Consider the following 16349-nt stretch of genomic DNA (forward strand, 5'->3'; position numbering starts at 1 on the left):
TTTTTCAAATTTCCCAATCTCATCAACTGCAAAAACACTACTGAAGCATTCGCCGGCTAAAACCCTTGAGTTCCAAAACCCTGAAGAAATGCTCCGGTCAATACTCCGATCAGCCGCTACGGCGGCGAAATCCCATCCCACCACCGGAGATATCCGTATACAGGCAGCAATCTCAGCATCTTCTAAGGTCTCTTCTTCCAGAACCTTCGCGACAAGCACACACCCGAAGAAACCCAACTTCAGACCGGATATAAAACACGAAAATGCTGCAGCAGGTGCCAAAGCTGCTGAAACGCTCAACAAGGATCTTCGTGCACGCTTTCTCAAAGAAGACGAGAAGGATAAATCACTGGATATAGGTCCAGATGGTCGTTCACTATTCACTTCGGCAGCTTCTATTTCTGAGCTTACCAAAAAAGATACATGTACTTACATGAAATTCAGGTACATCTTTCGAGTAGTGAATGTACCAATTGCCTTTAGCTTGAACTGTATCTTAGGAAAATGTTTTTGATCGGCTCAAACTATATATTGGAGTGAAAAATATGCTTATACTTAACCTGTGCAAATTGTAACAAAGCTTTAGTGGGTGTAGTGTTGTCTCTTACACGTGGAATTAAAGTTTTGGATTTACTTGCTAAGGTGGTTTGTGTCTGTACTCATGAAATGTTTGTTATAGGAGGGAAGAGCTGGATAGAGTTTTGCCGGAGGGATTACCAGTGGGGATGCTTAAGGAATTCGGTGACTCTATGAGAGATGCATTGCTAATACGCCAGAGTTTTTTGGATCTTCGAGATAATTTTAGAATGGTTGTTGATCCTACTTTGCAATCTAATACTAAAGGTGTGTTCTTTGTCTTTTTGTGCTGAATATGTTTAAAGGTCCATTTTCTGTCTTACCAGATATAGTGAATTATGATTGAAAAGAGTTCTGTTTTTCAGGAGTACTCATGTGAAATGTGGTTAAGTGGAGTATCAGTATCTACTTTTATAGAACCGTTAGTCTGCCTTGAATACTTAGTATTGAATAACGGACTAGATGGTTACATATGATTCATGTAGCTGGCTCCAACTTACTTGGCTTCCAGCATAATTGATTGACTAAAGCGAATTTGGTTTCTTCAAGTTTGTTGATTTATAATCAGTAATTAAGCCTTCAGCAGAAGGTTAGATTGAACTAGTTTGCTGGAACTGACTGAAGAGAGTAATTTGGAGGTATGAGCTTCAATTCATAAGAATACATTCAGCAATATGAACTCTTCAAGAAATCATATTCAGATGGTTGCAGAACGTGGTTTTATAGGACGGAAAAATTCACTTTAGAAAGTTTTAGATGGTTTGCATCAGTGTGGAAGGTTGTTTAAAGACTTGATCTACCAAAGAAGTATTTTTTTATAACCGAGAAGTCCCTGAAGCTGAAGATCAGTGGCGTGCGGTTCAACACTCAGTGGATAATGGACCTGTCGCTCTACCCTTCTCCACTTATATACCATTCTTTTGTTGGCAGTAGAGTTTGAACCTGTGACGTGCCTTAAACCCACAAATTATGCGTTGCTCATCTACAAAGAGAACTCATCATTCCACATTGTTTTTCTCATTTTTAAAATTAAAATGATTTTCCTTTTCTTGAAGTATGAGGGGAGAAGTCAATTACCTCAAATATGGAAAAGAGTACACGTTGAGTAGGAAATACAATTCAAGCTAAACCCTAGAGTATGTCTTCCCACCGAAGGAAGGAGAAAGACAGTTCGATAATTTACATTACATTTATCACCTGCGCTTTCTCTCCTCCTAATATCTGCATTGGTTTACAAGTAAAGCTGCCATTATGTCCCTTCTTTTGCTGCTTGCAGAAGTATCAAAACTTAATTGATTTATCATCTCATAGCTAAAGCTGAGTCTCTGCCCAGGACTCATGGATCATTTTGAAAATAAAACTGCCCTTACATTACCAGATTTTACTGTTTCTTAATAAACTACACTCAGTAGCTTCACTTTTTTTTTGAAATTAAGTAGCTTCACTTTTTTTAAATGATGGTGGTGTTTGGGCTAGCTTGCGCACCTCAACTAATTCCACCGGATACCGCTACCTCCACCAGCTAACAGGCACTGTGTAACTCTGCGCACCAAATGTTTGGGCATATGAGGATAAATCACGTAGTGTTTTTTTTCTTCACTTGGATTCGAACTTGAGACCTCATGAATTTTCTTCTTTTGTTATTTCTCTTCTATAATGATGTCAAGAGTATGCAGAGGCCTAGTGACACCGAAAGTAGTTTTTATATCTCAACTTATAGTTGTGCAATAATTTGAAGAAGATTGATTAATTTATCTTAAGAAAGCTATGTGTTCCACTTCATTTGATATCCGAAGAAAGTCTGTTGTTTATGAGCTGATTTTACTGAACTCATGTTTAGGAGAATGATTGACGATGTTCCTCAACTTGCAGGTCTCAAAGCTCGAAAGCAAGTTGTATTAGATGGGCCTGTGAGTTCTGGTAAGAGTATTGCCCTTGCAATGCTTGTTAATTGGGCACGTGATGAAGGTTGGCTAGTTCTTTATGTTCCTAAAGGCCGAGAATGGACTCATGGAGGCTTTTTCTATAAAAATCCTAAAACAGGATTATGGGATACTCCTGTGCAAGCAGCAAATGTTCTCCAGGCAAGAAATTGTACTTATTCTAATATATGAAACATAGTTTGACTAGTTAAATTTCATTTGGTAATTGATATTGTCAGCAAAGATAGGGTGGACCTTAGATTTGTGTACATCTTATCTCCCCAGACACTACTTGTGATTACCTTGGGTATGTTGTTGTTGTTAATTGATACTGTAATACATTTTTGTCTTCTGTAACTGAATGAACCCAGCTTCTCTTTACTTATTGTTTCAAATATTATATAATTTATGCAGAAACAGTTTTGCTCACCAGGATGTGAGAAATATATCTGCTAGTAGGATATACTCGGAAATCGTCTAACTTGGCTCTGCTATGTATACCTAGTGGATCTTCATACACTGCTTTAGAAAAAAAGAATCTGAAACTGTTCTTCAATGTCATTTAACAAATATGGATCACCATTTCTGCATGTTTTCCCCGTGACTTCACTATTACTCTATCTCCTCCATCTAGTGCTTGACTTTGTGTTAAGGATCTCTTTCATTTTAATCCTACTCCATAAACATGAAAGTGAATTTTTTGTAAGGTATATACATGTGTAGGTCTAGCCTAACTTCTATATTCAAACAAATAAGATCGACACCAAATTCCTGATATTATCCATATATTTATCTGCTTTTTTCATATAGTATCTTGTGCTAGTTGTTTCTGGAGAAGTATTTGCTTACAAGTCTAAGAATTAAACATTGGGATCTAATTTTTCTCTCATTTCAGGATTTCTTGAAGTATAATAAGGATCACCTCCAAAAGATACCCTGCAAAATTTTTGAACCTATTCCATTGGGAGAGGGAGCTGGTGTTGGATGGATGAAGGGTGCTGATGTGGTACAAATACCAGAAGATTATACTCTTCTTGACCTGGTTCAGATCGGGCTTAATTCGACTCACGCGGCTGTTGGGGTGCTAGTTCGTTTGAGGGAAGAATTATCCCTTGTCAAGGACGTGCCTGTTCTTATTGCCGTTGATCAAGTGAGAAAAATACTCTTCGCTGTGACTTTGCCTCCTTTTTCTATCCCTTGAATCATTCCTGGGTTAGGGTTAATTTCCTTTTCCTATTGATATTGATCATGCATCCCTTTTCCTGATTTTTCTTTTGGTCATGGACAGTACAACAGTTGGTTCACATTCAGCGAGTATGAGGAGCCAGTAACTGTTCGTTCTTGCCGACCTATTCATGCTAGAGAACTTGCAACTGTAAGCTGTTCTATTAAGTGTTCAAAAATGTTGCTTTGTTAATTATTCATGCAGTTCTCCTGCCTTTGTTTTCTTGGCTATCAGTCTATTTGATTTTAAACAACAAGACATTGCGTTTAATATAATTATGTTAGCCTGCTAAACTGGATCTGGGAGGATTTCCTTGGAGCAAATTATACCGTGTATGCATCCTCTTTCTGACTCCACATTTCACGAGCATTGTGGTTGGGAACACCGAGAATATAAACGCTAACTGTTATGAATAAAGTTTGACGGAATATCTTGGGAAGTTTTGAGGATTCATCAGGAATTGGGAGTTTCCTGTGCTGGCTCCCAATTTGAAACTAGGACAGACTCTATAGACTTTACTTAGATGCATGAAGTGGACAAAACTAGTGACCTATGTCGTATTGTAACCAATGAGAATGTAGTGTTTACACGAAATGTCAACCAAAATTTTCGTGATACTGCCTGTAGTGCCATCCTTATTGCTGTAACATATGGAAGATGCTCTTTTAATGTGATTATTATGTGTTCTTATTCTGAATTATTAGGATATGTTTCTGGTGTAGTTTATGTTTAGAAAGGAGATGGATGGCTGAGCAAAGTAAAAAAATTAATATAAAAAGTCCCCTTCTTGCCAAATGGTATTGACTCGTAAAGGAGTAAAGCAAAGAGCTCTCTAGAGTCATTACAGGTCTGTTTCGCTGACATGGGCTCAGAACTTGACATTGATGCGAAGAGGCTACACCACAATGCATAGATGGTTGTGGTTGATTTTTTAGAGATCGGAGCCTTTGTTAGCCTGACAGTGGCATACATCAATTCTTTGGTGTGGCACATGGGCATATTATCTGTCTTTCTTCTGTCAGTACCATAATTGCTTACAAGTCAATTGTGGAATGCCTTGTTCTAATTATTTGATACACTTGACAAGTAGCACCTTTTCACTTAACTGCAAGAGATCTGATCATTGATAAGCAACTAAGTATGCATCTTATTTTTTTTTGGCATGGCTGTAAATTTTTTTGATTAATCGTTACATTTTGTTAAAAATATCTTATTACTGTAGCTTGCCTGTTTAAGTGTGGTCACTGACAGTCCCATCATATGCAGGTGAATGCATTTAGGTCCATGATTCATGACAATATGATGGTGGGTGCTTTCTCGCATTCAACTGCTGTAGGGAAGCTACGCAAAGACTTACCAGATGTTCCTGCAGATGCTCGCGTCAATTTCCCACGTTATAGTGTGGATGAAGCTGCATCAGTTTGTCATTACTACCTGAGGTATGCACATACCTCATAATACCCAAGGAAGAGTGAATAGCGAGGATTCTGTTGTGACCATTCACTCACTACATAAATACTGAAGAAAATAGAACTTACGATTGAACAAGAAAAGGAACAAAAGAACATTTGAATTATTAAATAAGGAAAAGGAAGTGAACAATTGAATTATCCCGCAAAAAGAAGGAAAAAGAATGAACAATTGATTTATCAAAAGGAAACACAAGCAAATAAACAATGGAAGAAGAAAAACCATGTAAAAAAGTTGGAACCATTTCTTTGAAAACAACAAAAGAAAAACAAAGAACTATGGAATGCCCAGAGAAGGAACGTAGAGTTATTTTTTAGGATTTATAACTTAGTTGAAGGTCTGCTTCATAAAGCTATCTTATGTTATGTGGCCACAGAACAACACTGTTTAATACTAACTCTCCTTGTGTAATTTTCTTATTTGACAGACAACGACTCATTCAGCGTGAGGCATTTACAGAACAAAGCTGGAAGAAAATCTATTATCTTTCAAATGGAAATGGTTCAGAAATGAGATGGCTGGTTCCTTTCATGAGATGAACCACAAAGAATCGATCTTCAACAGATAACTTTGAGATTTTAACCTGTATTGCATCTGTTAGTGCTCTGTGAATCTGGTCATTCTCAGCAACAAATAATCTGGCTGCTTTCTTGACGAACTCTCTAAGTGAGGTTTGCTTCTTGAAATTTTGCGCTGTACTCTAGGCTAGTTTAGGCGTATACTGCCTGTGTTTGTATGCTTTGGTATCCAGAACATAACCGCAGATTCATATATACATCATTACACTGGGCTATTGTTCTTTCCAATTTCTTTTGCTTGTTTTTTCTGACCTGATGTATTAATTCAATAATGTTGTAATTGCGCAATACATTAAACCTTTCGAATTCTTAGGCTTTATCCTTAGCAAGATGGATGCTTTTAAGATTTACCGCTGTAAAGATGACAGTTCTTCGATCATGGTTCCCACAATAATGTCTCTTGATATGTGACAATTGTTTGCTCATCTTTTGAAATTTTATGTAGGAGAAGATAACACTGAAACATTGTCATATGAAATAAAAAGGAATGAGGATTTAATTATCTTTGTTACACTCAGAGGCTCAACCTTTTTATAGCCAAAATTTCTGTTTGTCAAAAAATACTACAACCAAAGCCACAACAAGGCTAAGCTCAGTCAAACCGGGAAATATGGTTACTCGAAATCTGTTCCTTGGAATGAAATGCTTCCTGAACCCAAGTGTGTACATAAGGCTAGTCTGCATTCAAGCACAATGAAGCAGGTTAAAACTCAACATGTGACAAACATGAAATAAGAACACATTAAGGATCTGTGTAGATCTAAAGAATCCAGTCAAAATCTACACCTTCCAACACGACCATAAACATAGTTTCCTACATGTATGGATCTACCAGGGAACAATGAATACATGAGAAAATGTTACAATGATCAATGACGAGATATTATACTGCTATGTGTAGGAAATAGTTAGTTTCGGATCCAGTATCAAGTTAGGGTAGGAAGTCTATTTTATCATGCTATGTTTCTATAGGCTCAACCTTGATTGTTTCTTTGACAGTCTAGGATTTAAGGTATGATACATTTGAGCTTTTCCTTGATAAATTCAGGAAAAAAAAATAGATGTTTATGTAGGACACAGGAACAATGTTCAAGGGAAGGAGCAGCGTTCAATAGGAGGGGAAAGATACAGCTCAGAGCCTTTGTTAGCCTGTGTGAGATACCTCTGGGTCAGCAAAAGAGGCGTAAAGTTCATTCAAAACAGGGAATCATAGTGATTTTCCTCCCCTAAAACTTGATTTTCATTAGCTGCTCTTTTCTTTTTCTCTATCGAGTCTCGATCACCTTCCACTAGCATAGGTCTTGGATTACTGTAGGTTAACTATTTAACTTGCTATATACTAGTATATTAATACCTCAGCTACTATGGAATTGCCTTTGTAGATGGTGCATGATCTCTTGAAGGCAGAACCTTTCATCTTAAGATCAGCCTCTGCGCCTTCAACATGTCCATCACCAAGGAATATGTCAAACTCTAGTTTAGTGAATGTATTTAGTGTCTTATTCACACTGAACATCAACGCCTTTTCTTCATTATCACTTACCATAAAGCCTTGCCATGATCCTTTCTACAAGAGAGGACAGAAATAACATCACACGACGTCTTAAGAAGATAAACAACCATACAAACAAACGCTTTTGCTTCATCATTTTAAGAGATGATATCAATGCATTCAAATTATTTTAGTATACATTCTACATTTTTTCTACCCCTCCCTATGAACTCAACCTTACGCGTTTACCATCTGAGCGACTCCTTCACGTCTACATTCAACATTGTTATCACAAAAGAACCATTTGCACATAGAAATGAGCTTCCTTTTAGTAATTGTTCTTCCTTCCGTAACGTAAACAGCTAAACATTGTCTCAACAAATTAGAATCAACAACAGAGAAAGATAATGGAACTATTCAAATGACAGTACTATCAGATGCATAAAGAAGCAGTTTCTGACTATAAACTTGTTTTTTTTTTTTTATCAATTAAGAAAACTTACAGTTAATCGAACTAAGCGAATCAGGGTATTGTCCGATGCATCGAGAATTAGTTTTTGAGGGTGGGTCTGGGCTGCCGAATTCTGAGGTTGACGACGGTCAACGCTGAAGAACAAATTACCAACAGCATCGGTAAATTGGATGTTTCCAGCATCCCAGAAGGACTTATACTTCTTCGATACAAAAAGATCAAATGGAAATTGCCCGTCCGGCGGCCACTCCTCCGGCGTAGCAGTGGTTTCCATCAACCAGCTTAAAATTGACGAACTCCGGGAGGATAACTCCGCCAAAAGAGACGGAAAATTTTGAAGATGATGGTGGCAATGACCGGAGTTCGCCGGCGTTTTGCTTCGACAAGAATCAAATTAAAAGTCGGACGAATTTAACTTTATAAATTACTTTTGGCAACAAGGGATATTTTTTATATTGTAATTATAATCGAATAAAGGAGACGAGTTGGAAAATATTTCAATTTGATGAATTTAATATTAAAGAAATGACATATATTTCATTTCCCTAAAATTTTCCTTTGCATGCGAAGAAGTTTAATGTACAAAATACTTTGCGTTCCTAAAAAAGGTCTATTTTAAGGAATATGATGTAAATAATTACTTTAATATATTAATAATTATTTGATGAATTAAATTCATGGCTTATAGATAATTTTATTGTTATTTTGAACTTTCTTTGATAATTTCTTTCTCATGTAACAATGATCGAAGATTTATAGATTCATATGTGTTTGATTATAAAATTTGAAATTTTATTTTAAAATTTTATAAAATCAATGTACGTTTATAATATTTCAATTTCAACACTGATTTAAATCTCTAATTTAAAAATAGAATTTTACATTAAAAATATAATTTCATAATGCATAAATTTATATTTTGTAAAATAAGATCTATCATCCTAAGTTTCAAAAAATGTATACTTGATGTAAGTACATCATTGTGAACGAATTATACTCCAATGTTTTATGTATACTTGATTTTCTAAAACAATGTTTTAACTTAAATAAATCAAAAAATTTATAATTTGACCGATCATCTTTTTATCATCATTTTTTGATGACTTGATAAAATGTCAAATTTTTGTGAAAAAATAAATACTGACAATCATGATAATTATACTCGACGGACGTGTGAAACTTCACCGTAAAGTTTCTTCTTAGCAATGTCTACAATTATCGGAAGTCCGTCTAAAGATGACCCACCTGCCACCAGTAGTTCTGATTGGAAAAGGTTCCGATCTCGCCGTGACGCATTATGTGAGTTTTAGGGCTTTTTCACTGTTCACATTTTGTTATTTTTCAAATTGTTTGGAATCATAAATTTTAAATCGATCCAGTTTTTATGCTCGACAGGCACTTAAATGACCATGGCTTGATTTTGCTAAGCTTTTAATCTCCGATTTTTCATGCAAAGGTATGTTAATAATAATATACGGTAAACGAACCAAAATTTTCACTAAAAAAAATAAAATATATATAAAGAATAAACATGAACATACGAGAACTTTCACGAGTTTTTTCTTAGCCCGAAGACAAAAAGAATTTAATAAATAAAAAATTATACATAATAGTAAAAAAAAATTTAATCTATTTATAAAATGCTGCGTAAAAAATAAATTAAAAAGGGAGTTTTCCTAATAATACTAAAAAAAAAAAGGATAAAAAATTCAATAATTGGGAGTATATTAATAGACAAAAAAAACATTTATATTTTTATTTTCAGTAAAATTTGCACAAGCTTCATATAATATACTGTGAAGTCCCAATTATGTAAGTCGAAGTAGCTCAGGAAACACCGCCGCTGACATTCTTTCCGGCAGCAATGGCTGCAGTCGGGGAGAGTTCTTCTGTTCCGGCGAAGGAAGACAAGCTCGTCGTTGTTAGGGTTAAGAGAAAAGCTTTCCAGTCTCGACTTGACGCTTTCTGTAAGTTCTAGGGTTTTTCACAGACAATCTTTTGTTATTTTCGGTTTATTCGAAGCTTAACTTTTCGATCATTCCTATTGTTGTGCACCGCCAGGGCTTGAAATCAATGAGAGGCCAGCCAAACGACCGTTGCTCGACTTTGCAAAGCTTTCAATCGATGAATCTTCTAGTAGAGGTTTGTAAAATTTTGATGGTTAACACTTTAAAGTTCAACATGAGAATTCGGACATTTTTTGAATTTATATAGTATCTGAAATTACTTTTGTAGTTAAAAAGTAGGTTGAAGTATTTCAAATGTCTCAGTTTTTCGAGTTTCTTAGGTGCACTATCAAATAGGTTTGAGTTACTATCACCAACGATTTACAAGAAAACACCTCAATTATCAATTGTATTCTTTTTCCTACCTGAATGATGTTAGTATTTCAGATTGGGCAACGGAACAACGGATAGTTGAAGTGTGTTTTGATAAATAATAGTTGGTGATATTTCAGGTAGGGAACTCGTACACCTTATAATTAAGATATGAAATTCAGACAAATGGGAACTTTAGTTGTGCTTTGACCATTAACTCTAAGAAGTATTGGAAAAATGTTTGATAAGTTGTAGAAAAAGACAGCTGGTTGACAGAGGTATAGTTCGTTGGATGTTAGTTACATATATGCTCAAATGAGTAATTGGTTATTTTGTGGATTTCTAATTTCTATTGTAGTTCAAGAGCAACAAATGCAGTTCTAAGATTGTAACATGCCAGGTCTTTCTATTTTTTTGATTTCTATACCGTTATGTACTAATAATTATTTTCAGTTGAGGAATTGAAGAGCAGAAAGGTACTTGTGCAACATGTGGAGACCGTAACTAGCTCAGAAGTCACTGTTGATATCGTGAAGTCTTTTGTGGTTAGTTGTAGTATAATCTACATTTTTAATATACACATCCTATTTTACTGCAACTAGTTGCTTCTTTTGCATTGTTCATCTTGCTATTTTGCTGTTGTTATTTTCTTTCAAATCCTCCTTTTTTTTCACTTCTTTTAAGCCAAGGATCTATCGGAAATAACTCTCTATCTCTCAAAGGTAGGGGTAAGTCTGCATACATCCTACCCTCCCAAGACCCACTTATGGGACCTTATTGGGTATGTTGTTGTTGTACTTGTACCCTTGAAGTGTGAGAATTTTGTAGCACTTGTATTATCAAGCCATACTTTTAAAAGGGTTTTTGAGTTGTTTGTGCAATTATTTTACTAGCTTACTTCTCACCCTGATAGAAGCTACAATGAGTTTTCTAATAGCTGCATTTTATCAGTCGGCTCCAGCTGTTTCTTCAGAAGTCGAAGAGAAATCTGAGGTTAGGCGAAGTTTTAGGACAGAAAAGGTAAGCTCTTTCTTGATTTACCCAAGAATTTTGCATCTACCAGAGCTTTAGCTTAATTATAATTGATAAATGCATGTACTTAATTGATATCTGCAGAAACAAGATCAACTACTTGCCAAGGCAAAGCAAACGCAAGAGGTATTACCAGAGTTCTATACCTTCAGATCTACTTGTGTAGTAATTCAATTTTGTTTTTTCACTCTTACTATTTCATGGATGGATCTTTCCTCTTGTACTAGTTAATAGCAATTTAGCCACACAGCATGTAATTTGCTGTTCTATTTTTTTATTTGTGGAACTCTTGTTTTCCTTTTTGTCAAATGTAATTATTTCTAGTGTGGTTAGTCATTATGTTGATGCGAAACATTTATGTCTGAACGAAACAGAATTGCTTTAAGTGGTTTGATGTTCTAATTGGAGATTACTGATAAAAAAGTAAAAGAGAGATAATACAAATTTACGTTCTTTTTTCTCATAATATGGTGTCTAGATTGTGTGCACTTTGACTAATCCCATGGGATACATACCACATCCCACCAGCAATGGTACCACTTGTTTTTGAATGTTACAATCAAATAGTGGTTAAGGATGTAATTTGCTTGTTAATACCCAAATGACATTCTTAAATGCTGTTTAATTCTAACAATCAGAAAAAAAATTGAATACCAAACGAAGGATGAATATACTTGAACAGTTCTGATATTGATATAAAGAAACAAAACTATCTATAGGAACACTTTACATGACATGCATATCTGTCTGAAAAAAATAAGCAAGTGGAATATATTATTCAGTTTTAGCTGATATATTTGGATTTACCAAGGAAAAAAAATAAAGAATGTTGCGTGGGGAAAATTGATGAAGAATTTTTCTGAACATATTTTTAGTATATGATAGTGCGGTCGTAAACTTTGTTGCCTATTCTACAACATATCTTTTAAACTTTTTTAACTCTGCATCTGTAGGTGCTTGTTGCTAAATCTAGCTTATGAAACTGTGTTGCTAGTTTAGCGAATTCCACATCTGATTTGCTATTATTATATTGTATTCTAGAGGTTTGTGCATGTGATTGATTTCATAAATGTATTGGGTTTTGAAGTTTGTGCCAACGGCGGCACTCTTTGCTCTTTTCGTTATTACAATATTATCAAACTTGATTCATTTAAACCTTATGGTCTTAAGTGGGTTTTGAATAACCTTAATAGTGGTTTCTTGTGTAGTAGATTCACTTATCTTTTCTCCTAATTGAATTTTTCTAGGCTTTTTAAGATTTAGCTTATCTTGCTCTTCCCTCCTTCAGGATTTGTCGAAAAATGCCCGGTTTGAGCAAATATGGAAAAGCAGAAAAGAGAAGAGAAAACTAATGCACAATGAAGAGCTGAATGAGATGTGTAAACTATATGATGTTATTCGTGTTGATACTGAAGAAAAAGGCCGAGAAGTGCAAGAAGAGTAAGTGTTTTTGTAATTACATGCTAGCTTCATAAGTTACTGTCGCATGTGTTATCTTTTTCCTTCACAAATGAAAAAGAGATGGTTTTATGACATTGATGCAGGACTACTGAGCTGGAAGATCACAAGATGATGTCCCAATATTTGCCTCTTTTACGAGAAGTCATGCCAAGTGCTGCTGAAGAAATTGAGTCAGAGATTCATAATTACGTAGTGAAACAAGGTTTCTATATTGCTTCTTCCCTTTTCCAGGGATTTGTTTTCAAATTCAATCTCATGATTTGCTCCCCCCCCCCCCCCCTCCCCCCAGCGCAAGGGAATCCCTATAAGCTATAGATTGCTCTGTGAAGTTTTTATCAACTTGACAAATTTCATTAACGTATTTATGTTCTGAAACAAGATGAAATGGTAAAAAATCTAGCTTATCATCACTGGCCATTTCAGCCATGCTTCTAGGGAAGGTACTCTAGCTAGAGTTCTGCATTCATTCCTAACCAATCGAATTTTGAATGCTTTCCGTTCCTGAGTCTCTGGAAGAATTACTATTGTGAATTTGGCCAAATGGGCACTGGAGCTTGCTGTCTGTTGTCATTTTTATGTGAGTTTATTGAAGGTTATGCTAATTCCTGTGCAGCATCTTCAGATGGTTACGTTTATGACTATTATACTGTTAAGACTGATAACAACCCTGATGAGGATATTGCTTGCCCTTTTCCATTGTAAGGATTCGTACAACAAATAACTTTCTTCATATGCTATCTTAACTTTTCAGCTCTTACTTAAATAGTTGATGTGGTTGTTTTAGGGTACAAGTTGATGAAGATGATGATTACTATGACGGCCCTGATCATTCAGACTACGAATCTGATGATTCCAATGGTCATCTCTCTTGCCTTTCCACCCCGTTTTAGTATCATTTGTTATTTTTTAAGGTACTTTTTTGTTAGAACTGTTTTGATATTCAAGTTTTCTTTTTCAGCTGAACATAATCCCTGGAATGATTACCCGGACGAAGAGGAATCTGAAGACGAGGATGAAACCCAGGCATCAAATGACGAATCAGAAGCTTCAAGCAGCACTTCTGAGGAACAATTTGGATCTGAAACTGTTGGTGTAATTTCTTTTAAAACTGAGGATGTGGACCGTGAAGACTGGACAGATCATGCAGATCCAATCCTTGAAGATGATATGTATGGTGAGTCCGATGTTGAAGCTTCCGATGATGATGAGGATATATGGTGATCATCACTACAACACCATGTTTAAAATTTCTCATCAGTACCTATGTCGTGCATACCTGTATATGTCTTTGCAGATCATCGTTAACCTTGCTTTGTGTGATAACATGTAGTTATGTGTTTTGAACTTGCTAATTCTGCTATCTGATGTAGTGGTGAATGGCATGTTGTTATGTCATTGGGCAAAGATCTTTTCCCGAGCTTTTGCGTTTTTAAAACTAATTTGCCAGTATTGTAAATCTCAGCCGGGTTTGCCTACATCTCAACTGTAGTTGCCTAGTTTAATGATTTATGAATATGTCGTTTTCCAGTGTTGTCCAGCTTGAGGCCCAGTTGAATAGTGTTTGGGCTCATTAAATCTCTCTTCGGGATCATTTGGTACACAGCATGAGATAGTACCTCTGATCAAACATGGGGTAAAATTACCACCAAGTTTTATCTCATGTATCAAATAACCTCTTTGTATCGTTTGTGCACTCTATCAGCTACTTTGCTTCCCCTTTTAGATAGGCTTTCCGCTTTCAGCCGTTCTTTCTTTCTCTTGGACGAGCATAAGGCTCTAAGCCCTTTGTTTACGACCTCCTAACAAGATAGCACCGATACGATCTCCCGCTATGAAGGAGGAGGTTTTCACCGACAGATATCATAGAGAAAGAAATATGAAGAAGTGTTATTGAGACCAAACCGAGCTTGGATGGAACTGAACAAGATTGAGCGAACAAATACAAAGATCAACGGTCTTATTATGATATTAGCATAAGTATTGCGTAAAGGACTACTTTTGCATCGGCTTTTTCTCGTTAGGTAATTATTGAGGCGAAAATTGCTCTCTTGGAAGTAAGTTTCCTCAACACCTTAGAGGGACTAGTCTAGAAAACTTTCACTTAAACTGTCAGTACTCGATTTTTTTGCAGAAAGACCATTCTAGAATTATGTTTAACGTCCCTTATTACTTTCCCAATCGGCGCCTCTGGTTAGTAGCTGGGCTCCGGAGTGCTCACTGGGCTATAGAGACTATAAGCTTAACACAGGAAATTACAAATGGAGCGAGTGAAAAGTAGGTAGGGGGAGACCCTAACTGAGAGGAGCGCCCAACTCATAGTTGACGAATTCGTAGGTTCAATTCTTATTGGTGTTGGTTTTGTATCAATGGAATCTCATTATCCAATTGTCAAAGATGGACGTGTCATGCCGCATGAAGAAAGCTGTCAAGCATTGAATGAAGGGAGGGAGGCTCGGACGAGGTTGTCAGAGCACATCCACTGTTGTCTTTTCTGTCGAGGTTGCTTGCAAGGAGTCGACAGGGCGTTCTAGAAGCAAAACTTCCCAGTCGCCTGCTCCTTGTGTGGAAATGCTTTTTATAATCTCAAGCTCTTTCTCACCAGCTCGTTCTTTACTAGGCATCTAGGCAAACCCGAGGGAAGTTTAGCACTCTACAGTGCTCTTGAATTTCATTTTGCAGTTGTTCCATTTCAGCAGCAATTGCAGTCAGTAGCTTGTTCTTCTCGTGCTCTTCCAATCGCATGACATGCAACAACCATTATGTTCAATCAACCCCTGTGTCTTCTGTCGAATGAATAGAGGGTTCATGTAAAGCAGTAGATCCAATCATTACTATAAAAACTATTGAACGAGTGCAAATATAGTATAGATTTGTAAAATTTGATGGAACTAAGGCTGGAAATATGTAATTATTTGTATGTAGAAATTTCATTTGGTATTTACGCTTAATTTTATTTTATCATGATTAAGTCATAAATAAGGTAAAACCATATGGGAGTATACTCTTTGTTCATTTTTTTTTCCTGATCTTAGCTTTACACAATATTTAAGAAAGTAAATAAGAGGTTTCAATAATATGGTCCTAACTTAAATATTAGTGAATGTTTTGCGTGGGAAATTAGAATTAGACAGTTGAGTGAGTAATAATTACTTTCTCCGTTTTATAACGAATGACCTAATTTGACTTGACACGAGAGTTTAAGAGTATAAAGAAGACTTTTGAATGTTGTGATTCTAAATTAAAGTTAGGTCAAATGTACAAAAATTACCCTTTGATTTTGTGGCCTTAAACATGCCATGTGGAAAGTTATTACCAAAAAAAGAAAGAGGTCATTTTTTTTTAAACATACTAAAACAAACGGAGGTCATTCTTTTTTAAACGGAATAAGTATATTAGATAGATATCATACTAAAAATACTTACCCATATTACTTAAGCATTTACTACATTAGTATTAATTAATTTTTTTTCATTTTACCCCTCCAATTAATATGACCTTTAGAAGTTTGCTTTAAACAAATTTAAAAGACCTCACATTTCATTTTTCAAGAAGCTAATTTTAGAATGATGTGTGAAACGTGTCTATAACTTTTACTCAATTATAATTTTGGTCTTTGTACTCTCCAATTTCGCACATTTAGGTGTAAGTTGGTAAAAAATTAATAATATATGAATTAGTAATGTATGTATAGTATATGTAGTGTTTATATTTTTTTAATAGTGTTTCATTTACTAATTTCTAACTAATCTTGTATTTTAATTAAAATTCTACAAAAAGTTTTTTCTAATTATATCCTCGGATAA

At 35.5% G+C, this 16349-nt stretch overlaps 3 protein-coding genes across 3 annotated transcripts; 2 read left to right on the forward strand and 1 right to left on the reverse strand.

Moving 5' to 3' along the window:
- The first annotated feature begins 3 nt into the window (after positions 1-3).
- On the forward strand, positions 4-6077 carry LOC101249096 (uncharacterized). Its single transcript, XM_004242446.5, has 7 exons — positions 4-444; positions 680-843; positions 2449-2660; positions 3394-3648; positions 3787-3873; positions 4990-5162; positions 5621-6077. Exons 1-7 carry the CDS (start codon positions 89-91, stop codon positions 5730-5732), a joined length of 1359 nt encoding a protein of 452 aa, XP_004242494.1. The 5' UTR covers positions 4-88; the 3' UTR covers positions 5733-6077.
- A 146-nt stretch (positions 6078-6223) lies between these two features.
- Positions 6224-8311, reverse strand: LOC101248788 (protein LURP-one-related 7). Its single transcript, XM_004242445.5, has 3 exons — positions 7767-8311; positions 7126-7338; positions 6224-6449 (listed from the first exon to the last, which is right to left on the reverse strand). Exons 1-3 carry the CDS (start codon positions 8007-8009, stop codon positions 6303-6305), a joined length of 603 nt encoding a protein of 200 aa, XP_004242493.1. The 5' UTR covers positions 8010-8311; the 3' UTR covers positions 6224-6302.
- A 1173-nt stretch (positions 8312-9484) lies between these two features.
- Positions 9485-14073, forward strand: LOC101247931 (RNA-directed DNA methylation 4). Its single transcript, XM_004242442.5, has 10 exons — positions 9485-9702; positions 9797-9877; positions 10507-10598; positions 11005-11073; positions 11170-11211; positions 12374-12525; positions 12630-12748; positions 13160-13244; positions 13331-13404; positions 13505-14073. Exons 1-10 carry the CDS (start codon positions 9600-9602, stop codon positions 13765-13767), a joined length of 1080 nt encoding a protein of 359 aa, XP_004242490.2. The 5' UTR covers positions 9485-9599; the 3' UTR covers positions 13768-14073.
- Positions 14074-16349: the final 2276 nt, after the last annotated feature.

This window comes from Solanum lycopersicum, chromosome 6 (genome assembly GCF_036512215.1).
Source record: "Solanum lycopersicum chromosome 6, SLM_r2.1".
Taxonomy (NCBI): domain Eukaryota; kingdom Viridiplantae; phylum Streptophyta; class Magnoliopsida; order Solanales; family Solanaceae; genus Solanum; species Solanum lycopersicum.

Bases quoted from the DNA above. Each gene is read 5' to 3' on its own strand.
- LOC101249096 (XM_004242446.5), top strand. From the start codon at position 89: ATGCTCCGGTCAATACTCCGATCAGCCGCTACGGCGGCGAAATCCCAT. The intron at 3,649-3,786 runs GTGAGAAAAATA...GGTCATGGACAG, and splicing joins TTCTTATTGCCGTTGATCAA to TACAACAGTTGGTTCACATT. The intron at 5,163-5,620 runs GTATGCACATAC...CTTATTTGACAG, and splicing joins GTTTGTCATTACTACCTGAG to ACAACGACTCATTCAGCGTG.
- LOC101248788 (XM_004242445.5), bottom strand. From the start codon at position 8,009: ATGGAAACCACTGCTACGCCGGAGGAGTGGCCGCCGGACGGGCAATTT. The intron at 7,339-7,766 runs GTAAGTTTTCTT...CCTCTCTTGTAG, and splicing joins TTCGCTTAGTTCGATTAACT to AAAGGATCATGGCAAGGCTT. The intron at 6,450-7,125 runs GTATTAATATAC...GCTTGAATGCAG, and splicing joins GCAATTCCATAGTAGCTGAG to ACTAGCCTTATGTACACACT.
- LOC101247931 (XM_004242442.5), top strand. From the start codon at position 9,600: ATGGCTGCAGTCGGGGAGAGTTCTTCTGTTCCGGCGAAGGAAGACAAG. The intron at 11,074-11,169 runs GTAAGCTCTTTC...TGATATCTGCAG, and splicing joins GAAGTTTTAGGACAGAAAAG to AAACAAGATCAACTACTTGC. The intron at 12,749-13,159 runs GTTTCTATATTG...ATTCCTGTGCAG, and splicing joins TAATTACGTAGTGAAACAAG to CATCTTCAGATGGTTACGTT.